The sequence below is a fragment of the Dicentrarchus labrax genome, unplaced genomic scaffold (assembly GCF_905237075.1).
Source record: "Dicentrarchus labrax unplaced genomic scaffold, dlabrax2021, whole genome shotgun sequence".
NCBI lineage: Eukaryota > Metazoa > Chordata > Actinopteri > Moronidae > Dicentrarchus > Dicentrarchus labrax.
The window spans coordinates 2,841,822-2,868,090 of NW_026136724.1; the positions used below are offsets into that span (position 1 = coordinate 2,841,822).

Below are 26,269 nucleotides of genomic sequence, written 5' to 3' on the forward strand. Positions count from 1 at the left end.
ATTTATTAAGGATGATTATGATTTTTTCTTAATTATGAATGAATTCATGATGAATGAATGATGATGGACTGACTCTTGAAATTGTTTTTAACTATATTGGATGTTTTTTAAAGCAGTTTTTGTGCGTACTAATAAAAACAAGATAGGGGCTAATGAGCCTAAAGAGCTCCATTGTTAATAACAAATGATTGATTATGGCAGCTTTAAGTGGATTTGTATATTGTGCTTAAACAAACTGAAACCACTGGCTTTCTAAAGGGAGGTAAATATCTAAAAACCTAGTATGCTTTGAAAATGTTGGCAGCAACACATTGAAGCTCAAGATTTGTAAGTGAAGGTCAAAAACATTTAAAGCAGTCAGTGTGTTCCTTTAATCAGCCCCTCAGCCTCATCTCTGCCTCTGAGGAATCCACACACACACACACACACACACACACACACACACACACACACACACACACACACACACACACACACACACACACACCAGTTATTGTTATTGCACTTATTGCCATTAATGGCTCTACAGGCACGTGCCAACGTGCGGTTAATTGCCGTGAGCCCTGATAACATTACTATAGTCAATATGTTGCTCCTTAATACTGTTTGTCCCTCCTTGACCTCCACAGTCTGAATGAGGGTCTAACAACCCTGTCTGCGCTGACATGCTCTCTAATCAGCTAAGGACCTGCCCCCTTTACACAGGGGCTTAGTAATTAGATGGCTTTATGGAGGGCTCCTGGGGTGCACACACACACAAATCTCTTGTTGTGTCAGAGGCCCTAACATGCACATACACACCAACTGTTTAACCATTTAAGGCAGACATTTATATATATTTATATATATTATACAGAAAATATTATTTTAAAAATCTGTAATATTAATTTCAAAGAAGGGAATTTATCAACCATTTTCACAATTACATATTGTAATGCTATAAATTCAGTAGTAGTTACATTTCACAATCACTGAGCTGCCTATAGGATTTTTGGTGTTGCTTAGCTTCCATAGAGGAGGCTGAGGGGTGGGAGTGTGAGCAGGGCGGTTGGCCAGAGGGGTGGAGGTGACGGGTTGTGCAACATTTATAGTATTTGGCCAGGACTTAACGGTGGGAGGGGATCCTCCTCCTCCTGGAAGACCATTTGACCTCTGTGTGTATGTTTGGGGGGGTTGACTGGGTGTGTCTGTGAGTGTGTGTGTTCAGTATGTGAGCTATTCCTGACCCCGGGGACAGACTTAACAACGTGTGTGTGTGCTTTGTCTAGCCTCATTAGGAAGCATGTGTGCATGTTGTGGCAATGACTAGGGTGGGGAGGGGGGGTCGGTAGGTGGTTTGTTTGGGTGGCGGGGGGATTTCCAGCCAGTTGAGCCTTAAGGGTGACCTCCTGTGAGATGCTGCGATTGGCCGGGAACAGAAGCACCGATGGTACACACTGTGCTCCGCCGGCCGATCAATGTTTGAGCAAACACTGGGCTCCAAAATAAGCTCCCTGTCATCTGAGACTGCTCCTGAAGGAGCCCCTCATTACTGAACATTAGCGCTGTCATTAGCTCTCACAGGGGCTTTGCTGCAGAAATGTGGGATTTTAGGATTAAACCATCAGTGCTTTTGAAGGATATTGCTGATTGACAGCTGAAAAGTGGTTTTCCAATGAGACAGCTCCGCCACTCACTAAATATATCCTCAATTTGCACAAAATGCACATGGATATTGTTCAATTGCACAAGAACTTTGCTGCATATCCTTCATTAAGAATTTTTAGAGACACGGCAGTACTGGAACATACAGACACATTAAATGAAAAACCTGAAAGAATCAAACAGGTGAGCTCTGTGACAGGAGCAGGTCATGATTTTGGATCAAGGTGGCAAGAGAAAAAGATCTAAGTGACAGTGGGACACCCACAGCTCACATGGGCTCACTGATAAGTATGAAAACGGTGTAAATCATATACTGTGGCTCTCAGTCACAGATCTCAACCTGACTGAACACATATGGAGAGATTTTGGGATGACGTGTTAAGCCAAGGTCCGCACACGCAGACACAAGATTTACTATAAATAGAGCTGTGTGTGTAATTGCTGTCTGTTATGAAGTATACCAGAGCCCTAAAGGTCCAGTGTGTAACATTTGGGAGGATCTTTTGTCAGAAATGGAATATAATATTCATAGGTATGTTTTCATTAGTGTATAATCACCTCAAAGTAAGAATGGTTGTGTTTTCGTTACCTTAGAATGAGCTGTTTTTATCTCCAGAGGGAGGAGATCCTCTTCTGCATTGTCCACCAAGTTGAACCGCCGTTTTTCTACTGTAACATTTCGCATTACCATGGTTATCACCATAGTTTCTCTAACACACGTGTGTATGACTGAATAAGGTGTTTGATGGTGGTGTAGCGAGTTTGTAGTATTGTAGCGTGTCCAAACTGTTCATATGTGTGTGTGTGTGTGTGTGTGTGTGTGTGTGTGTACATCCTTCCAATACAATAAGATGTATTTTATTTGAGGAGAAAGCTCTCATGGAGTGGGTTGATGGGTATAATTGTTAGACTGCCATACAAAGTCAAGAGGATACTGGGATGCTGGGATTTAGAATATAATAGGACAGCTGCTTAATGACCCTCGACCAATAAGATTGTATATGTGTGCAGAGTAGTCAGACGGGCTATTTGGGCATATCATGCATTTGTCTGATTCTATTTATCCCATTAACTGTAGTGGTGTTGTGCAATAGGAATTCTATGCAGTGATTTCTATTCTTATTTAGTGCTGAGTTTGTTTGTCACATTTGAGCTGATTTGGTGCAACATAACTAACTTTTGTTTCTTATTTTTCTTTACTTTGTCTATTTAAACATCACCTGTGGTGTTTCCTCAGTTGTTGTTATTGAGTGCGTTATTGATTACAGAGTAATTTATTACTTTGTTTGTGGATGGGGAGGAGAGGGGAGTACTGTGTTTTTATAGTGTGAAGCACTTTGTGTTTGTTGGTATGAAAAGCGTGACTGATATCGACCCATAGTGATTGATTGATTGGCTGACTGATTATAAACTCACAGCTGAGCCAATGACCCGAGCTGGGGCCAATCCAGCCCCACACACACTCACGGAGGGACGTCCGCCTCCCCTTACTTGGCAGAAAAAATCATTGCTTGTGTCTTTATCATCCAGGCGCGCTCCCATAAGCGCGCGCACGCGGGATCCCTTGCGCGCGCTTGGCACGGCGCCGCGCACTCCAGCCCTGTGTGTAGTAACCCAGAGCAGTGGAGCTCTCAGCTAGACATGGCGGCGGATCCTAAGCCGGACTGGCTCTCCTGCCTTCCCTCTTCTTGGAGTTATGGGGTGACTCGGGATGGACGCATATTCTTCATCAAGTAAATATGACGCGGACACACGGATTTATGGATACGCACTGCTTATTTCTCCGCCGCATTTTCCCCTGTTTGTGTTTTTCGGCTTCTGTGTTCACCTTTTCCCCTCCGTTTTCTTCCACCAACAGCGAAGAAGCAAAGAGTACAACCTGGTTGCATCCTGTTACTGGAGAGGCTGTAATCACGGGGCACAGAAAAACTCCAGGTAAACAGTCTTCACAACGTTTTCTTCAATCCCTGCGCGGAAAAAACCCCGCACACACATGCGCGCACGGGAAAGGTTATCCGCGCGTCACGGTGGAGAGAAAAAAAAGGGGCGACAAGTTGCGGTGAGAGCCGTGGAAGACGATGAGGGGGAGATTTCTTCTCTCTGCAGCAAAAAAGCAACAGCCTTCCTCTGCTCCGCTCCCCCCTTTCTGCTCTCCTCTCTCTGGCGGACCATTACGCACGGCGTCCCCCCCGCCTCCCCAAAAGCCCTCCACCTCCCTCCCCCCTCGCTCCACCTGGACACTTTGCGACACACTTTTTAAAAGTTCCGTCACGTAGGCGTGAACCGATTTGGGAGCTGATTCCCTGCAGTGACATCTGACACATATACCGCTGAGAGCCGCTCCGCTGCAGAAACGCGGCGTTACCGAGCACGTATATGCGCCGGGGCCGGTTTAAAGAACAATGCATTGCGCCTGGTGCGTCGGTGCGGAGCCGATATTCCAAAATAAAATGTGGAAAGGGATGACGGGTGGGAGGGCACCGCTGCATGCAGATCAGCAGCGTATGCACACAGCTGGAGGCTGAGCAGCAGAAACACAATGATTGAGTAACCCGCAAGTATCTGCTCTGGTTAATGGGGAGGGGGGGCATTAAAGAGCACGAGCCAAATGAGCTATTCGTGGTCCAGACACTGCATTGCTGTGCAGGTGTGTGTGTGTGTGTGTGTGTGTGTGTGTGTGTGTGTAATCTGCTTCATATCTCTGCACAGCTGCTTATGTTTCTTGTGTTTTTCTCTCCCCCTCCCCTGTCCTCGCAGATTTACCAACAGGATGGGAGGAAGGATACACATTCGAGGGAGCTCGCTGCTTCATCAAGTGAGTTGGAATGTGTGGCAGAGAGAGAGAGAGAGAGAGAGAGAGAGAGAGAGAGGATGGATGCACAGAGGGAGAGGGGCAGTTTGGTCTCAGGCGGTGAGGGGCTGCTTTGTTTGGTCTGCAGGCACAAGCGATGTCCCTCAGCTCTCATCAACGCCCACCTCTCTGCCTCTCTGCCCCGCTGGAGGGATTCTTACATCTCTGTTTCTCTCTCCTGTAACACACACACACACACACACACACACACACACACACACAGACAATCAGTGTGTATGAATAGCCGCACGGTCTTGACATCCTCTTGCTGCTGCTGTTGAGGCTTTCTCCTTCTATCAGTTATGTTCTCGCCCTTCACCTCTCTCTCTCTCTCTCTCTCTCTCTCTCTCTCTCTCTCTCTCTCTCTCTCTCTCTCTCTCTCTCTCTCTCTTCACAAACACACCACACACACTTCAATGGATGGATCTGCCATCTGTGGGACGCAAGTTTGACAAGCCAGTGTGACTCAGGCTGCTCTGCTCTCTGAACAGGCTCTACTTGTTGGTGTCTTGCGTGTGTGAACATGTGTGTTTGTGTGTGTGAGCAACTTCTCAAGGGCTATTAGCTCCATGTGCACATTTGCGTACATGTATATATTTTTTGGGACCTGTTTGACGACAAAAATGCCCCGCAGCCTCTCACGCACCGATAGCTCTCTCTCTCTCTCACACACACACACACACACACACACACACACACACACACACACACACACTCTGAGGTTGAGAGCAGCCACTTTGATTTGTTCTACCTACTTTCTCACCTAGTTTTCCCGCTGTTGCTCGTTCTGTCTGTGGCCATTTTGAGAGCAGCAGCTGACACATACGGTGAGCTAATATAGCTGCTCTATAAATAGCCCTGAACCGCTGCTCATCAGTATGTATGAATGCATGCGGAATGCGCACACATATACACACACACACACTCATGCATACAGTGCAGACATGTAAATATACAAGCCCGTGATACACGTGTTGAGCACTCGCACGCAAACGCCGACAGTCACTTGAGTGAGCAGCCAGCGGTCCAGTGTGGCAAGTGGACAGCTGTGAATGCAGGTGTGAGTGCAGCCAGAGAACACTTCGGGATCAGAACAGGACACGTTCAGAGGGGGTGCAGGGAGGCTTGAGATTGTGTGCAGCAGTGAGGACAAATCAACTAATTAAATTCAATTAAACAACAAATTCAGAGGGCTACAGATTGCTGTTGGGCTAGTATTGAGCCCCCCACTGCCTGTGGCCCTGTGTGCAGTGTGTATAGCCTTTCCCATTGAGTACCATGCAAACAGCAGACCATGACAGCTTCACAACAGACCCAGAGACCAGTACTTCTCTGCTGGAATAATACCCGCTCACCCGAAGTTTTCTGTGTGGAATATGTACCATACCATAAGCATTAAAACTAGATTTTGACATAGGATCCCTCTACAAGATAGAGCTGTTTCATTTAATTTATCACAAATAATAATGGAGGACTCATCCTATTTTACTTTACTGTTACAAGTTCCCTGAACAAATTAGCAATCAATGAAAAAAACAAAAACTAATTGACATGCAATGAACCTGTGGCTTCTGGCCCACCTCCAGGTCTGGGGCCATGGTGTCCTTTCTGCCCAGCTGGTAATCTATCCTTCTGGATCCTCCCCAAGGACTCACAGTATAAAACCGAGTGGTCTTGAGATGATGAATGGGATAGGAAAGAACAAAAGAGATGTTTGTATTGAATACTGACTGAAATGTGTCTGTAGCATATCAAAGGGTGGCACTGAATACTTGGTCAGATTCATAGTCTTATATATGTATTCTAGGCTGATAGTGAACCGTTTTAATTTCATTAGTGAAAAAGTACTGGCACCAGAATACTGAACCCTAAACGTTTTACTGTGAAATACTGGTTAGTTTTTGAAAATTTCAACACACTGGCTACATTCTCTTGCTTTATGCAACAAAAACAGCCCAAATCAAACCCCAAAACCCCATACTGTGTCGATACCATTTTGTTTGTGTAGCAGATCTTTAGATTGTTCACAAGTAGCTTCATTTTATGAGGTTCGGATGCACTGGTTTAGGGTAAACGTAAATGCATCACTAACCTAATTGACAAGCCACCTCATCCAGTCTGGGCAAGGTACCAGAAAACTACAACAGGCGTCCTCTCTGGTTGTTCAGTGGAACACAGATGTGTCTTTATTCTCTGTATGTTGGCCGACAGCACGAGATTTGATTGCAAGGTGAAACTGGTGAGAAATGGTCATTTGCAACACATTTTTGTACCAGGTGTCAACTGCAGCCTCTGTTTTTAGTCAAATCGAGGACAAGGCACTGATAGAGGACAGCCACTGCTGTTTTTCTGGTGTTTGCTGACTCAGACTAAACTGCAGGCTAAGGATCCACGCTTCCACATTTACAGCGTTTAACACAATGAGCAGCATTTGACTGAACAATTGGGCCTAGTCTCATATTTGCCGGACAACACTGCATCGTCACCATTTCTTCAAATCCTTCAAATTCCTCCCAAATTCTTGCTCGGTCACTTCTCTATCAGCCCTTTATTGGAATCCCGGCCCCGCTGCCCCCTCCACATCCGTGGTGTTGAAGGACACTGCTGCCCTCTGAATGCCCGTTGACAGGCGGTCACTCCCCAGGCCCAGGCCTTCAGGGTGGGGGTCAAACTGCTCCCGCCTTTGTTTGATGCTCAGGTTTCCATTTTGAAACTGTTTATGTCCTTGGTGGCAATGTAAAGCCTTAGGATTCCTCTAAACACAAGTTTGGCCACATGTTGGTTTGCTGCAATAAAGCTCACTTGTAAACTGACTCCTCAGCTGTAATGCCATCACTTGGCAACACTTTAGACTAAGCACCAAGTTTTAAACCACACTGATTCATCAACAAACATTGACGCAATCCTGATTGCAGGGCGTGCAAAGCTCCAGTGGAATATGAGGAACTCGGCTTTTGTTTCTGCTTTGGGTCTACTGTGCCTTCGGGGAGAACTGAAACATAGAGGACAGGCCACATTTTCAGTTGGCCTGCTGCATGTTTCTCATTTAGATTCTGATCAGTGTTTAGAGCTGCCGCAATATCTTCCAAATGCCTTTCAAAACATTTTTTTTTTGCCAAGATTTTGAAGTCCTGCCAACTGGTGTTTAGCTCTGCACAGCTAACTAATTGCTGTGGTACTGACCCATGGCACGGCAAAGGAGTTCTGGCTTGGAATGAAACATGGCAGCTTCTCATGTGTTGCGGTAGAATGTTTAGTCACTTTCTTTCAGTTAAACAAGGCACAGGAAATGAAACATGTTTACCTGCCTGGCTGTCCCATTGATTGTATGTCAGTCATTGGTTTTTTGGGAGACATTTGGGGCTCACTGCTCATTGCTGCATTAGAAAAAAGTGTGCCTGCCTTGTCTTAGGCTGGAGAACAACTTGCTTTTATCTTGGCATGATGGCTGCGTCCTGCGTCCGTTTGGGTGTGCGTCCTCAGAAATTGACGCAACACGAACTTGTGGTTAAAAGGCAAGTGTAACTCCGGCTTCAGTGAAATAGGCTTAGACACCTGTCAATCACAGCAAACACCCTCCTAAACGTACCCATTTGAAGCCTTAATATTAATGGAACAATATCACATTTTTGAACCTTTTCTTCTCTTTCTTTGCTCTGTTTTTACTCTGTTTACAGCCCTATGACACCATCACTGCATGTCTTACCAATGCCATATAATATTTTCAGAGTAATTTGGGCTGCTCAGAAATGCCATCCATTTGCATGTGAGTGTTACCCTATGCATAGTTCTGGTACAGCTTTTATGAAATAAATTTTTACTTCGGATGTATCTACTCTCAACTCACGATTCGATACAGTTCATCAAATAATTTTGACAAAATGAGATTCTTATTATGACTGAAAAAGATTTCAGTTTCATATATTTTCTTTATCAAATTATAGAACCCTTTTGTATTTCTGAGGTAGAGTATAAAGTGTGCAAAACAATGCATGTTTACTTTTCTTTGTAAAAGTGAAACTGAAGTCTTGATAACAAGATTGATATTCATTTTCTTCACGTATTTATATATAGAGGAGAGTCAATATTCCAGGTATATTTGAACCATGTTGATGAGACATTCTGGGTCTAAAATCCCCCAAAATGTGTTGATAGTTAAAAACAAAAGCTAAAATTAATGGATTTTATCACACTGTTTTTCATTTTTCCATTTGCCATATATGTGTTCTGTGTAGGTCCATTCTTTGGGTCAATGAGCTTATATTCCACAATATTGTAGCTACACGACTTTCCATGGTGATATTTAAGTTTTGATGCAAATTCAGTTCAAACAGTTGTAATCACAAATAAAGAAATTAAATCAGTTGTTGGGGGCACAGAAGACATGGCATGACATTGTATTTTGGTTGGACTCTGTGTTTTCCCTTCGATGTTTAACTAGTTTGATTATTGTGGAGGCAGCATCTACGATGCTATTAGAGGAACTGCAACTTGCACATTGGTTTCAGCACTCAGCTGTTGTGGTTGCTGCTTGTGCTGTCCACGTCAACCCAGGAACAAAGAATCCGCTCCAATTTTTCTCAGAATATGGAACTGATCATCATGTGACTCACATCCGCTTCGTTGTATCTGAAACAGTAGATCCATTGTGTCTACTTTGTTGTTTATTAGTGTATAATAATAAATAATAAAAACTGTAGTTATTTTGGTTGTGGCATGCTACAAACTAGATGAAATAAAGTTGAATTGGTTTGATTATTTACATTAAATATTACCTACAGAAGGAAGTGAAGGATTCATTGAATATTATACAGGACGTCTACTCAGTCCTATCTACAACCCCTGAGAATGCTGCAGTTGTTCCATTAGCAGTGGATGATTGTGAGAAGATGCAGAATTGGGGGACTTTATGGATCTGTAGTGTAGACATAATGCAGTAAATATTGAGGTTAAGCTGAATAACTACACAGTGACAAGCCATTCAGTCAGTTCGAGTGCTCTGTATAGAAACTTTGCCATGTGTTGTGCTTCTCCTTGTCATTTATTCAGGTTTGTCTTTTAATTGGTCACCAGTCTGTATATAGTCCAAAGCAGTGGTTGTATTCCTGGTTGACTTTTGTGTGCTTGTTTCTCTCATCATTTCTCTCTTTCTCTGCTTTAAAGTCCCAGTGGGTGCTACTAGTGGGCCTCTGTGCTGTAAACTTAGTGTTTTCCCACAGACTCATGGCTTCATGAATGTGTGCAGTAATGAATTCTCATGACATTTTGTATAATATCCCTACAAAATCACACATTTTTTGTATTGTATCTGGTACAAATCGGGACATCCCTGCTAATACATATTTCTATCATGTGATTCTGGATTTGCCACGTGTCCTAGGGGTTTGAATTTATTTTTCTTTATTTATTTTTTTTCTCCACCAATGTTTAAGTCAGAGTCAATTTAGAAGATGCAAAAAAGTAGTTCTGTTCAAGGCACACCAGCTGCAGGATAACAGATTCTACGAAAGTTGAGAGCATCCATACTCTGGATTAAAACTCCTAAAAGTTTATTGGACTATGTTGATGGTCAAGCAACACCAAACCAATAATTAGAGCTGCAGCGATTAATCCATTAGTCGATGGAAAGAAGATTTGTAACGTTGTTAAGTCATTATTTTGTTTAGTGTTTATTATTTGTATTGTTTGGTGGCCTTGATTACCACTCGGCCTGTTAAAACAGTTTGTTTTCTGTGGCTCTGGAGCTAATTCTTAGAACATGACTGAGGCGACATCACTTGAGTGTTTTTCAAATTTCAAACTAAACCAGCATCCGAAACTGGGAGCTTAGAGTGTGACCGGCATAGGCAGGGTCTCATGCTGTGTTTGCATCATATGGAGATTGTAGTTTAGGTGGATGGTTGTATGACTTCAGAGTTGTGTGTGTGTGTGTGTGTGTGTGTGTGTGTGTGTGTGTGTGTGTGTGTGTGTGTGTGTGTGTGTGTGTGTGTGTGTGTGTGTGTGTGTGTGTGTGTGTGTGTGTGTCTGTGTCTGTGTGTCTGTGTGTGTGTGTGTGTGTGTGTGTGTGTGTGTGTGTGTGTGTGTGTGTGGACCCTTCCTGCTCAATGGAAGCCAGCCTGCCCTCCTCTCGTCTCAAATCCCAAGAGAATTCTCTCTCTCTCTCTCTCTCTCTCTCTCTCTCTCTCTCTCTCTCTCTCTCTCTCTCTCTCTCTCTCTCTCTCTCTCTCTCTCTCTCTCTCTCTCTCTCTCTCTCTCTCTCTCTCTCTCTCCTCCACCGTGTGTCTTATCCTGGCTGGAGCTGTTTGATGTTTGTTCCCTGCTTCACTGAGCACTCCCTAAAGCCTTTACCAGCTCCGTGTGTGTGTGTGTGTGGGGGGGGGGGCACTATAAAAGTTCTTGCAGGAATCTGTTCTCTGAATCTGGATGTGTGTGTGTGTGTGTGTGTGTGTGACAGCACATTTCCAGTTTGACCTCACCTCTGAATTTGTTCCTGTTATGTGGGATGTTTTTTTGTGATGAAGGTATCAGAAGTGCAACCTAGCTGCTTTCACACTGAGAGAGAGAGAGAGAGGGGGCAGAGAGAGAGACCCCATGTGTGTGCTCACTGATCCAGAACACACATCCATTCTGTCACTTTGCTTGACTATTCATACGCTGAAAATATTCGACTGGATGTGATCAGATTCCCAAGCTGTCAGGCTGCGATATGCACCAAATCACTATATTATTCCACACACCTACTCACAGACAAACACACACACACGCACCCCTCCCAGTCGTCATCCAGTGTGTTCCCAGTGCAGGGTTGATTAAATTCCTGCCTTTCTGTGCGGCTGGGGTGCAGTGTGTGGCAGGGCTCGGAGGGGGTGCAGGAGTTAGGCTCTGATTTATAGCAGCAGAGATGGGCAGGACTGTATCCGTGCATGATGAGCACAGCTGATGGAGGTTAGTGATGGTGATGTATCGCACGGGGGAAGGACACACGCAGGATGCCACACGCTCAGTAACCGCAGGCAGCCGCAGGGGTATCTGACAGGCTCGTCACTGCAAACCATGATGGATTTTACTCCTAACTTGGGAATGTAATATCTTGTTGTTTAAGTGTTGTTGATGGAGATGTTTGCTCCTCAGGGTATTTTATAATCCTGATCAGAAACAGCGTTAGTTGTGTTTTTAAAATGCTAAACCCCTCATCCCACAGACTGGAGTACCTGCAGAGGTGTACTTTTTGTCTTTTCTGACATTCCAATTTTTCATGACTTTATCACTGTTTTGTGTTTTTAAAAATGATCGTATCTTTGGCGTATAGTGAAACACCACTGCATCTGTAATATCTTATCACTGGGCCCCCTTCTTCTCATCTGGGATACTGTGGGGAAATGATTCTACACGTTTAGTGTAGGCGATCGGATTGGGGCTTAGCAGCTGTATATCCATTATAACATCTGTAGTTTAAACCTAGATTTTATGATCCAGCTGTTTTTGCATCATCTTAAAATATATATAATATATAATAGATATAATAATATATATATAATAGATTTATTGTCAAGCTCTAGTCTTATGACTATCACATTTTTGTTGTTTTTTGTGCGTTTCATGGCCACCATGGTTTCTCTTTGGTGATTGAAAGAGCAGCGTGAAGCGAGACAGTTGCAATCTGCATGTTCACTGCTCGATGCCACTAAATCCTACACACTGGACCTTTAAATGCTGTTGGTAAAGGTACAAAGATTATAATGCCTGACTTTATTTGAGAGTAGTCTTCAGGTGGTCTCGATTGTCTGTCAATGTCAAAATCTAATTGGGACTTCCTTCAATATACTGAGCACATTCCTGCTCCACAGAGGATAAACCCTTTGGTTTTGATGGCCACATAGTCATGACTGGTTAGGCTGGTATCAAACTTATCAGCATGTTAACTAGTTCTCTCTAAAACCTTTGTTCCGTGTGCGCCTTTGTCTCTGGAGTAGCAGGGCTTTACCCCCTGTTCACACACTCAGACTTTGCCGTAGTGACAGGATGCCAGTCATTGTGAGTTGAACTCATAAAACTCACAAGACACGCAGTGGTGCAACATCTTCATCTTTGTTTTTTTTGTTTACAAGAAGAACAAAGTTTGCTCATACTGTAGTAACTCATTCCTCACATTGCCCAGAATGCATTTTGACAGTGTCTAGACAGAGCTCGCACTTGCTGCAGCCATCTTTAGGTTTTAGAGGTATGGCCAACCCAGGGGAGAAATGGGATCGGCAGATGTAGTGGGTTGGATTGTAGCATAGAAAAAGCAACGGGGAGAGACTCTTGGTGTGGAGTCAGGCCTGTAGTCATTGTGCCATGTTGCTGCATTGCTGTTCTGTTCTTGCAGTGTAGAAATTGGTTTCTGTATCCTGTCGCCCGCTGGGGTTCACCCTTATTGTTAAGTGCCAGCTTCAGAAAGAAGCTTTTGTGTTTGTGACACCAAAACCTCTACTGTTGATGTTTTCATTTGTGGAAACATTTTCTGACCTGCTGTTGGAAACTGTAGATTTTTACTTTAACATGTTGCGTTGAAATTGAAATCTAAATGCGTTCTGTCACGGACCAGCAACCACTACAACCCTGCAGGAAACTTTTTGAAGTTTATTTTAATTTTAGTGTAGCTCTCAAAGCTCTCAAACATATCAAATATGTGAGGTAGAAATATAGGAAAAGGTGGATAAACCCATGAACAAGGCTGTAACAGTGCAGATATAATGAAACACAGCAGCTGGGATCTAAATATTTCACTGCATAAGCATCATATAGCTTTAATGAGCAGCCATAAGAGAGTTTGCAAGGTCAGAACTACTCCCCAGCTGGTTTGGAATGACTTTCCTGACTCTGACCTTTGACCTTTGACCCCTGCAGTGGGCCAGTTAACAAACAGGGCCTGGTTGGTGGAGTTGTCATTAAGCCTGAAGCATGCGGAGATGAAAGAGGAGAAGAGGTTATCAGAGGCTCACAGAGCTGGCGAGACTCACGATACTCCGGCTCTCTGCTAACGCACAAACAGATAAATAAAAAAATGAACAGAAAAGGATGGATGGAGCAATGAAAATGAAAGAGAATCAGAGTGTAACCTGGAACTGACACTGAGAAAAGAGGGAGGGGGCAGTGGTCAAATCAGGCCTCCATGGCTGTCTCTGCCGCTTTCTCTCTTCCATTTTTGTGCACGTCTCTCTCTCTCCAGTGTGTGTGTGTTTGGTTTAGCTTGGCAGCCGTTCTGTGCTTTGGGAACGCCACAAAATAAACAGTTAGAGTAACATGAACGTAGCCTTGTTGCTCCCCGCCCACCAGAAAACACAACTCCATGCATCCACCGCAGCAGCAGCTGATTCTCAGCCACTGTGTAAAACTTAATGATGCTCAGCAAGACAATAAAGCTCCGAAGAAGTGTGTGTGTGTGTGTGTGTGTGTGTGTGTGTGTGTGTGTGTGTGTGTGTGTGTGTGTCTGTGTGTGTGTCTGTCTGTGTGTGTCTGTGTGCGCATGAATGATTATGTGAAAGCACTTCTCAGAATGTATCCTGGGAGCTTAAATTTTCTTTTCATTCCACAAGTAAGCTCGTTGTTTTCGTTTGAATATAAAGTTGATTAAAGTGCAACTTAAAGGTGAAATTGCGAACACAACTTGCTGGATAGAAACAGGCAACAGAGAAAAGTGAACTGCACCATTTAGAACCAGTAACTACAGCCTACACATAACATTATTGCTAATTTACGCTTTTCGCTGTGAGAAGGCATATGGGACGATATGGGATGATATGGGATCATTCGAATTGGGATTAATCAGAACATATTTTTGTTGTCTTACCAAGTCCTACTGTGAGTTACTGTATGTACACATGTCTTTATAGGCTTGTGTACTGGCAAGAATCTGGCAATACAATATGTATCACGATACAGGGGTTATGATTCAATATATTGTGATACTGCAAGCAAGGAAAACTGTATGCATAAAACACAACCTTATGCACAAAATCTAGGTAAAAAAAGTTTAGTACATCACAGCCCTCAGTTCAAGTTTACAACACTGCTATCTAGCGAGCCTTTAAACACAAAAATCAATACAGTGTATTTGAGAATTGATACATTACTACAAAACACAATATTGCAGTACTCAAGTGTACAGAGATTTTCTTAAACCCCTAATGTCTTACTGTATGTGTAAGAATATTTTTGGTGACGGTGGTAGGCAAAGCTTTCTATGCAAAATTAGCAGTGGATTTATATGGTGTAATATTGATACAATTCTCTATAATGGTACATGTCATTTTATATATTGCAATATTGACATATATTGCAATAGATGAAGTTTTCTGGAGAGTCAATACAGAAACTATTTATGGATAGAATACCAGATAGTAAATGGTAAATGGACTGTACTTTATATAGCGCCTTTCTAGTCTTTCGACCACTCAATGCGCTGTACACTACATGCCACACTCACTCCATTAACACACATTCATACACTGATACCATGCAAGGTGCCAACTGCTCACCAGAACGGAAACTAATCATTCATACACACTCATAAACTGATGCACAGCATCGAGAGCAATTCGCGGTTCAGTGAGTTGCTCCAGGACACTTCAACATGCAGCGAGAGGAGCCGGGGATCGAACCGCCAACCTTCCGATTAGTGGATGAAGAGAGACATTTGTTTTTGGCTAATAAAAGTAAATTACATACTATACAGTGCTGTTCTTCACAATAAAGAGCAAATAATAGAAATTGCCTAATACATCTGCAGGCATTAAAGGGGAACCCCACCAATTTTCCACATCAAAGTGAGCACATACTGCACATGTAAAAAGACGTGGCGTAGGACTAGGGCTGCAATGATTAGTTGATTATTCAATTAGTTGTAAATTAGTAACTATTACATTAATCGCCAACTATTGATTGATAATCAATGAGTTGTTTTAAGTCATTTTTTAAGAAAACATTCTCTGATTCCAGCTTCTCAAATATGAATATTTTTCTTTAGTCCTCTTTGACAGTAAAAAATATCTTTGACGTCAGCTTGGGCTTTGGGATACATTTTTTATCATTTTCTGACATTTTGTCATGAAAATAATTATTAGTTGCAGCCCTACTTGGGACTGAAAAAAATCTGGAGGTTAGTTTACCAGACCTCCTAATCTGTGCTGCAGGCTAGACGCTTCAGGCTACATTAGAGCTGACTGAAGAGTTGGTGATTATTTTCTGTGGATTTGTGTGGATTTGAGTGACACCTTTCGTATTAGGTGCTTTTTTCCATTGTTTACATACTTGTGCTTGCACAGTGTACATTCACTTGCACAGCTGCATGTCTGCGCTTTAGAAGTATGGCAGGTTTCATACAACTAATGGGCGAGACTGGCAGCATGCAGGGACACATTCACGAGCACAGAACAGGTTTAATAGAGCAAACAAGGACAGAACTATGAGAGTAATGCATGTGTCTGGGTTGAGTGACCTATTATTGTTACTGTTTGTGCTTATTGATGTGAAATGTCACTGTCAGTTCCCAATCATTGAAACTAAATATTTTTTTCCATAGTTTTTCAGGAGATTAGAAAAACATTTCTAGTCTTGTTTTTGACGTTTAGGTTAAATATGTGCAGAAACCAAACCTAAACCGATGCAAAGCGTGTCTGTGAGTAAGCCATTAAAACATAGAAGTGCATGTGTGTAAGCCTGTGTGCATAATAATTTAATTAATAAGGCTCTGTCAAAATCAAAAAGTCAAATGTGGTCATGTATGTCATTGTGTGTGTGTGTGTGGTTCTCCTGTGTAACAAAAGACGGATCTGAGGCCCTACTAAGGGGAAGCGAACAGTCCAGTTTCACAGTTTATAGGTTGAGCTCTGAATCCACTGGACTCCATGTGAGACTGAGCAGTTATCACGACAGCGGAAAGACACGAAGGGGGTGTGTGTGTGTGTGTGTGTGTGTGTGTGTGTGTGTGTGTGTGTGTGTGTGTGTGTGTGTGTGTGTGTGTGTGTGTGTGGGTGTGGGTGTGCAAACCAGTGGTCAGAGCAATCCTCTGTGGTGAAATAGATCATAAGATGCAGAGGCAGATATGAGCAGAGGAAATGAAGAGAATTAAGGAGCAGAGAGAGAGAGAGGAGGTGAAGAGGACATATCACTCAGTCACACACTTTGCAGGTGTTTCCATCTTAACAAGCAGCACTGACAACACTGTGACAGTGAGGATGTGTGTGTCTATAAGTGTGAGAGTGTGTGTGTTTTCCACACATAATACTAGCTCTGCAATATCACAAGTGTAGTGTTTTTTGGGACAAAGAGTCTTAAGTGGGTCGTTGACTGGGTGGGGCAGATCTGCTCAAGAATACTTTCTTGTACAATCTAAATACACACAAATCTGCACACCATACCGTACTCCGACACTGTATTAAAGGGTTTGGCGTGAGGAAATTCATTCCCCACATGTGACCTTTTCCCTCTGACAGCTTGTGGTTGTGGTCGCGTGTTTGGATCTTTCTCAGAATGAAACACATGCTCCACATTCCATGGCCAAGGATGATTTACATGAGGATTGTAAATGCTGTAGTGTCATTGAGATTAGATTATCTGAAGGTGAAATCATCCCAGAAGGGAAATAAAGCCACTACAGGAGCAAGGAGTAACAAAAGAGGATATAGTGTGTTTACATGGATGGCAATAGTCTAAAATAATAATCCATTAAATACTTTACACGGTCAGAATCTGGCATGGGAGAAGCATTGTCACACTCAATTAAGTTAATTAATCAACAATTTGGATGTTTCATTAATCATTTGAGTATCGTGTCAATCAAAACATTGATTGACATTGTGTTCACTGTGTTAGCTGTTGTTGGTTAACATTTTTTCATAATGATAAATATCCTGATGTAAGAGGTATTTCTGTTACAACAACTTGGTTAATTGGTTTCTTCATTGAGAAGAAAGTTGGGCACAACATTAGACCTATGTTTGATGCACAGATATATCAGCGTCAGTGTCAGCTAGAACTGGTTGACAATTTAACATTTTAAAGAATATTTAAGTTAGATATTGTCAAATTAAGTTATTGTTTAAGAAAGCATCCTTTTGAGTACCTTTGCAGAGTAATATCAGTGAAAAATTGGTGCACAATCCACATATAAAAGGTATACTTTTAAAATCGACAGATAGGTAACTGGGGAAAGTTCCCCTCTAAAATATCGTTTTCAAAAATCCCATATTGGTGGGGTTACAAAGCATCGCATAAGAAAACAGTAAACCAGAAGATGATTTTGTGTATATACTGTGTATATATGATATGTGTGTGTATGTACAGGTGTTAAATGATTATTCATTGGTATAATGGTATGGATTTTACAGAAGAGTTATTACACAGCAGAGCATTTGCATCCTAACCACTCCAAAGACTGAAGTCATTGCTGAACACAGTGAATGCATTCAGTCTAATAGCCTAACAAAGCTCCACCCCTCCTCTGACTCATCAGACAAACCAGGAAACAGCGTTTGTTTTGCTTTCTCACTGACGGGAGAGAGACACACACCGTGAGAAAGACGAAGGTTCACTGTCTGGAAAAAAAACCTACTGCTCCCACGAAGAGAGGACAGCTACAGGAGGAACTTCTGGAAATACTGGAACACTTGGAATATTGCCAGCTCACTGCTGAACACTGACAGAGTTTCAGAAAAAGCACAGCTCAAAGTGCAGGAAATGCTCTGGTGGAGGGGGTGAGACCACGCCTGACTCACTCACTGTGCCGTCTGCCTGCTGTGTTTATTATTATTGCCTATCATGGCATCTTATTTCCTTGAGAGGGAACTGTCGTGTCCGGTCTGCCACGACATCTTCCGAGATCCTGTTCTCCTGTCCTGTAGCCACAGCTTCTGTAAAACCTGTCTGCAGAGCTGGTGGGCCGAGAAGCAAATCCATGAGTGTCTGGTTTGTAAGAGAAGATGTTCGAGTGACCCACCTTCTAACTTGGTGTTAAAAAACCTGTGCGAGGCCTTCTTACTGGAGAGAGATCAGAGAGCTTCGGAAGCTCTCTGCAGTCTCCACATTGAGAAGCTCAAACTCTTCTGTCTGAACCACCAGCAGCCGGTTTGTGTCGTCTGTCGAGATTCCGAAAAACACACCGACCACAGGTTCAGACCCATCGATGAAGCTGCAAAAGATCACAGGGAAAAACTCAAGGATTTACTTAAGCCCTTACAGGAGAAACTGAATCTCTTACGGCAGGTAAAAGGGAACTATGACCTAACAGCAGGACACATCAAAGTCCAGGCCGGACACACAGAGAGGCAGATTAAGAAGCAGTTTAAAAAGCTTCACCAGTTCCTAGAAGAGGAGGAGGAGACCAGGATCTCTGCTTTGAGGCAGGAAGAGGAGCAGAAGAGTCAGATGATGAGGGGGAAGATGGAGGCTCTGAGCAGAGAGATAGCAGCTCTTTCAGACACAGTCAGAGCCACAGAGGAAGAGCTGAGAGTTGCAGACATCTCATTCCTGAACAACTACAAGGCTGCAGTGGAAAGAGTCCAACAGCGCCCCCTCATTGAGGATCCAGAACTGGTGTCAGGAACTCTGATAGATGTCGCCAAACACCTGGGCAACCTGACCTTCAACATCTGGAACAAGATGAGAAAGTTGGCCTCCTACGTTCCTGTGATTCTGGACCCCAACACTGCTAGTTCAGAACTCATCCTGTCTGAAGATCTTTGCACCGTTAGATGGGGTCAGAGACAGCAGCTTCCTGAAAACCCAGAGAGGATTCAACACCTTAGCTCTGTCCTGGGCTCAGTGGGCTTCGACTCAGGGACTCACAGCTGGGATGTTGAGGTTGGAGACAGTGACTACTGGGAGCTCGGGGTCCTTGCAGGATCCGTCCCGAGGAAGGACAACGTGCCATCTGGACTTTGGAGAATACGATTCTACAATTGTAAATACAGAGCGTGCTCTGGATCAGACGGAGATACTGATATCCCAGTGAAGAAGATGTTCCAGAGGATCAGAGTCCATTTGGACTGCGATAAAGGACTGCTGTCATTCTCTGACTCTGACTCTAACACACACATACATACATTTACACATACTTTCACTGACAGGCTGTTTCCTTACATTAACTCTGTAAATGAATTCCCTCTGAAACTATTACCACTGAAGGTCTATGTAACAGGGAAGTGCTGAGTGTTACTGTTAATTAATGCCCATAGCACACAACTAACTTGTCATCCCAACAGAAGAAGCAGTTAAGGTACAGCAGCCAGGATGTGTCAATCAGGAGAGAAATTGTTATCAATGCTGCTTTTCTTAAAGGTTGATGTAATGAATCCTTCAAGGTGATGCCCATTCACCCACTACACATATGCATAAGTGTCTCTCACAAAAAACACTGAGGTGATGTCACACGCATAAAGATAGCTTTCTTCACTCTGGCAAACCTTTACAAACATAAAAAAGTAATACAATGAGTAGTTATTGACCTCATTTGGCTTTGGATGACCTGCCAACAGTTTTACATATGTCATTTTTATAATGGGGGTCCCATGTAGGGGACAAATTGCCAGCAATAATGAGTGGCCTTGCAGTATCCAGCTCTCTTAATACATCCATGGTTGTTGTATACATAAAAACTTGGCTAACCTGACAAGTTGACGCATGTAATCGTAGGTTGATATGCATGAGGACTCTGCAAATACTCTACAATAAGCCATATATGACGTATTTTGACCTGTGTCAGATCTACAGCTAGACTGGTAAATCAGCTAAGCCAATATACTGGCTAATAATAGCTTATTACACATATATCGGCATGTATGATGGCTGATAAGTAAAAACAAACACTGTACAATGCCCTGTTTAATATAAATCTTGGTCACAGTTTTAGAAATAACAAATTTAAAAGGGTGTGATTGTATATGTTAATGTGTTTTTGTACAAGCAAATGGTGTGTCGTTATCAGATTTTTTACTAAATAGCGGTATCGGCCTCAAATCCAGTATCGTTAAGGCTATAGTGTAAGTTCCCATTGAGAGATTTAAGTTGATGAGGGTCATAATCAGTGGTGGAATGCCAAGTGCATAAACTAAAGTACAGTTTTGAGGTACTTGTATTTTACTTGAGAATTTACACTTGCTGCTTGCTACTTTAGACTCCTATGTCACTAGATTGATCTATTATTACTGCAGATTAAGACTTTACAAACAAAACAATTAATTTAAAGAAATTCAGTACTTTGTTGTATATTAGTCTTCCCAGTAGTTTTTAAAAGTAAAATCAGTTTCACCTAAACCAGCTACAATACAGAAAGCCTAATGAATACTTCTGATACTTCGAGTACATTTGATGACGATACTTCATTCATACATTTAAGTCTTTTAAATGCAAGGCTTTTACTTGTAATGGAGAAGTTTTTACATTGAGTACACATATTAATATTTAGCCATATATTTCTTTATTGCAGATACTAAAAGATGCATTTTATGTCATATGTATAAATATGAACCGTGTCTCAAATTTGCAGCCTGAGAGTAAATGTAAAAACATATTGCCTCTACAGCACAAGTAGGCATCGGGTTAAGAGAAATGATAACCCTAACTGAAGCAAGAAGGCATCTTGTTTTGTTTTTAACCAGTACAAACTATGTCCTTATATAAGCAGTAAGGAAGATATGGTTTAATGTCTGTTAATTAGCTTGTCTGCGTGTGTGACAGCAGGATATTTCAAAAAGTGCATTACCAATACATTTGCTGGAACGACTGGCCTTGAACTAAAGAAAAGTCGATTGGATTTTGGTGGTGATCCAGATCTGAGAGTTCCACCATTAAACAATTATTGATTGGCGCCATAACTGTGAAACTAATGGAGATAGAGGCTTGATTCTAATTCCCACGGGGATGTTTGCAAAGTCAAGAAATCAATTCAGCTTCAAATTTAAGCCATTGGAATGCTGTTTTCGGGTGGACCAGTAAATTGGAGAATTGTTGAGCGTTGGGGGAGGTTTGTGCCCTCTGAGTGCCTTCTTGTTTTAAAAGAGAAGGCATTGCTTTTTGTTTGTTTTTCTGTGTGGATATCTCATTTCAAAATAAAACTCTTGAAAATGTCAGGAAGTGGTTTTGCAGCTCACTCTTTGTTCCATGTGTGGGTGACTCTCACTGCCTCCGCTCAGTCTGACACTCAATCAAACTTCTGACCTTGAGCGTTTTCGGCCACCCTCGCAGCAGAGCGAGTCATGGAGCCCCAAAGACGCGGCTGACCCCATTTAACCTGACGCTCTCTGAAAATGACTTCCCTGTTATTCCGGCTCAGTTGATTGGAGGCGTCCAGATATGTGCATGTAGGCCGACTGATACCCAGAGGGATTTGAGTGCTGAGTGAATCTGGGCTGTGACGCTACAGACTGGGTCGGACTGGAGTCAGGCACAAATACCACCAGTCACCACTGTTTAGGATCCTGATCCTAAATATGATCACATGGTTAAGAAGAGTTCTGCAATCCCCCAGGGATCACTGAACACTTTTTTACTTGATACTGACACTGATTTCTTTACATGTTTGCATGCATGTGATGCTTACTCTGCTTTAGGGGTGTCACGATACCAGAAATTTAGTAGTCGATACCAATACCAGTGAAATTTTAAAAGAAAAAGAAAAGTCCCTCTTAATAGCTTGTTTTCTTTGTCTTGCATGGATTACATTAATACACTCTTATACGATACTGTAGAAAAACAAGTACTGTCAGGTTTTCAGAATTTTGGTATCAACTTAGTGCCAAGTATATACAGTATACATACAGTTCTTGTGACGTCTCTACTCTGCTATATCTTTCAGAGTCTTAGCTCATCCAACCAGACCACAACAACAAGGGTGGAAAATTATGAATGTTGAGGCTTCTGCTCTTTACTCTTTATAAATGATATCCCAGTGGTATCCACTTTAAATTCATTTAATCTCTAGGGTTGTTTATGACCAAATGCCCTTGTTTCCAAATCAGTTAATTAGTGCTGCAATAATGACATAATTTTACTGACTCCGTATTGAGTTTTGGAATATGGTTAAAGTGAAATGAATAAGTTTCTCTTGGATGTGAAACTTTTACAGTGGCAGGCAGTTCTTTCACTATGACAGTAAAAGTCTTGTTGTGACATGTAAAAGTTTAATTGTATCCATGTCACGCGCTGGGACATGTTGAAGGTTCTTGCTGGTATGTAGAAGTTAAATTGTACCACATCATAGTTATTTTGTGACACACTGAAATTAAATCTTGGAGAGTTTGACAGTTTCTGATGCTGCTGGTGTCAATGTAAGTTGAACAATACAGCTTGGTTCATAAATGCGTCAGAATGAAAAAACTCAATCTTTGAGTTTACACACAAACCTACATTACCACCCACTATAAGCTAGAAACACACAGTTTCTTTAAAAGTCGTGAAGCATTTACTCTCTAAAGATCATTTATTGATGGTCTTTAAGAAACGTTTTACTTTTTACTTTTACTTTGAGCTGTTGGAGTGTATAGGAACTCTGGCTTGCTCGATTGATTGAATTGAGCCTGTGTCTGCTGCTCAGTCGTGGAGAAACATATTAAGACATGGCTCTGTAGAGAGAGTAAGGCCTCCCAAATGTCTTTCTTCGGACAGTTTTGGTGTACCTGAGTGTCTCTGGGTAACAGGCTGTGGCACAGATTATTGAAAAATTGACATTGACATCAGACAGTTTTTGATAAGAATCATAATTTTAGAATGTATTTTACTTAGGCAAAGTTATTGTATGGCTACTTTAGACCAGTGGTTTTCTGAGAGTTTTTTTTCTTCTTAGGTTGTAATATTTGGAGGATTTTTAGAGGCCTGAAGAAATGAAAGTATAGACCTTTTTTTTTAGAAGAAAAAAATATTTTCATTATTGAGTATAACAGAATCACCCCTCAAATTTTTCTTCGGACCGCTCAAGTGGTCTTGACCGTCGGACCTCAGCTTTAGACAAGATTAAAAGGTTTATATATATATATATATATATATATATATATATATATATATATATATATATATATAAATATATGAGATTTAAAACATTAATATAGCAGCAAAAACTATTAGCTATGTAAAAATATAGTGGAGTCATGATCACACTCCCTCTGCCTGTGTTGCTGTCACAGCCTGTCTGTGGTTAGTTTTCAAAGCCGGTCTGGCCGTGTGTGCATGTGAGACCCTGAAACTGCTGTTTTTCTCATGTATGTTGGTGAAGTAAAAGGTTTTTTTTTTCTCGACCAAACCAGAGTTGGGGAATGTTGGAACGGTGGAAACACTAACAAAGACTGTTATGGTAAGTTTTATTTAGTTTCTTTCCACTTTAATTCAAGTTACAATGTTGCGATGATATGCAAGATAAAATCACTGTCTTTGGAGCCTGGTGGCCAGTGATAGCAATATACCGGCTCTTTCTGTTTAAACAAAAGGTCTATCTCTGTAGGCATCCTTTCCATATTGTTGTCAGACACTTAGAGTAACAATCAGAGTCTGTCAGTGGGGAAAAACTATTAGTCGATGTACTTTAACATTACATTTGCAGTCTGTTTTGCAGCTTTTTCTCCTCTAACTCAATGGATTAAAGGTTTATTTTGATTTAAAGACAATCAAAGATGGTTTTGGTGATTTTTATTTTGTTTCTGTCCAGTTTAAAGTGTGTTATTATCTTCTAGATAAAATTACTGGTTTTGTCAATGGTGGCTGGTCTGTCATAATCCCCGTTGCTTTGGTCCGAGATGCTGGGGCTCTAGTGCAACACACCTAGTGGCAAGTGAATTTCATATACATAACCTTTAACATTCAAGAACTTCTTTTGTAAGGTATCAAAAGTCTGATTTCAAACAGTACCAGATTGACACTGGTCAAAATGTTGGAACTCTACCTGGCTCTACTCGTCTGTCAAATTAGATTATCTTGTGTTGTAAGTTTGAACACTCTTATTAGTCGTGTATTCAAAATTCAAACACACTTTAACTACTGGATGAATTGATGAAATCTGGTGATCCCTGACATTTAACCTAGCACGATACTCAGCTAAATATTTGAATGGCTCCAGTTTTGTTCGTACTTGCAATTGCTCTTTTTTCATAGGATTACAATTGTGTACATTTTAGACTTACTCTGAGCTCTTGTGCCATTTGAGAGAGGAATGCATTCTCGGGTTGCGTGTTGTGGGTGTCTTATGTCGGCTGACTCTGTTGACATTTGGATTAGGGGTGAAACTTTTAAGTGCTTCCGGTTTCCTGCGGAGTGTGTTAGCCCGAGGGTACGCCACTCCAACCTGACTCTCACCCACTACTCAGTGTAATAGCTGACAGCTCGGCCTGCAGCAACACTTGACACAAAATCAAAAGTTTTTCAGAGCTACCGTATCGTGTTGTGAATATTTCATAGATATTGCCAAATGATGAAAAAGTCTAACTCTATTTAGCGGTCCCCTATAAAACTGTGCTTCCTCAGATAACCAACAATGAGTCCTGTAAAATCTTTGGCACAAGAAGAATTACTTTACAAAAGATATATATCTGTTCCTCTTTCCTGGGTAAATAGTAGATAAACCAGATTTTGGAGACATTGAGGGATTATTCTTTTAAATCTACCCAATGCTAACAGCAAACATCAGTTTCTAAAGAAGATGGGAATGTGTACACAATGATTTTAAAATGCTAAAGGGCTTTTTCTTTGTTTTTCTTTTTGTCTTAATTCCTTGGTGGTTTTCCCTGACACACACACCCATCATCCTCCCCCAACCATTTAATGCAGCATGACAATATAATTCCAGGTGGAGCGATAAGAAAGCTTTCTGCACACGGGTCGTCCTGACCTTTCTGTCTCAGCCTCTTGCTAATGCAGGGGGTCAGACTGTGAGTTTGTGCGTGTGTGTTCTAGATGGGTATTTATTCAAGCAAAAAACAAATCTGAGGACTTCCAGCCGGCGCACGAACCAGGATTTTTTCATGTGTACTATTGTTTTGCTGTTCTCTCCTGTTCTTATATTTTCTTGCTTTTGTGCGCTGTCACATTATCAGCTAAACAGAAACATACAATTACAAAATATGTTAAATTAAAACCATCCTTTGAAATCCTCCCGTTTGAATACTAATGTAATGCATGTATTCCCTGAAGCTCTTTAAAAGCTTGTTTACACACATTAGAGCAATATTAAAACCCATCAGTATAACATAATAAGCCGTTAACTCCTCTCCGTCTAAATGATGGCCATGTAAATAGGTGAATATATTCACATTATTAAAGGTCACTTTTCTTAAATAACCTCATATTTAAATTATTGTATCTATCTATGCACCTAATAATAGTTTTATTTGTCCAGGTTTTAAGATATCTGTCTCTGAGATTTCTGCCTCCACCCCAATACAATAGAGATAAATAGCATTTAAAACCACAACAAGGAACTTTGATTCTAGCGGCCCCTCTGGACAAAAGCGGTAGTGTTTCCACCGTGTCATTTCATCTGAATTAATTTGCCATACTATTTTAAACTAGCCCTCCTCTGAGTGTTAGCCTGAATATTCATGTCAAGTCCCCAAAAAACGGAAAATGCAGTGCTATTTTTGTATATTTCCACATATTCACGTTTGTTTTCTTTAAAAACAGCCAGCTAGGGAGGGACTTGTTGCAAATATTGATTGGTATTTCCCAAAAGCGTGTGCGTTATGCTCCCACCACCATGCAGCTATAAGCTAGTGTCAGTGTCCTTCACAGCTGGACCCGGGGCCGAACACAATC

At 41.8% G+C, this 26,269-nt stretch overlaps 1 protein-coding gene across 1 annotated transcript in view; it reads left to right on the forward strand.

The window, feature by feature from the left end:
- Nucleotides 1-3,234: 3,234 nt before the first annotated feature.
- LOC127358539 (pleckstrin homology domain-containing family A member 5-like) overlaps nt 3,235-26,269 on the forward strand; it is a 223,648-nt gene continuing 200,613 nt past the window's right edge. Inside the window, 3 exon segments of the mRNA XM_051391668.1 lie at nt 3,235-3,377; nt 3,503-3,579; nt 4,402-4,459. Coding sequence (XP_051247628.1) covers nt 3,286-3,377; nt 3,503-3,579; nt 4,402-4,459 — 227 coding nt within the window. The 5' untranslated portion in view covers nt 3,235-3,285.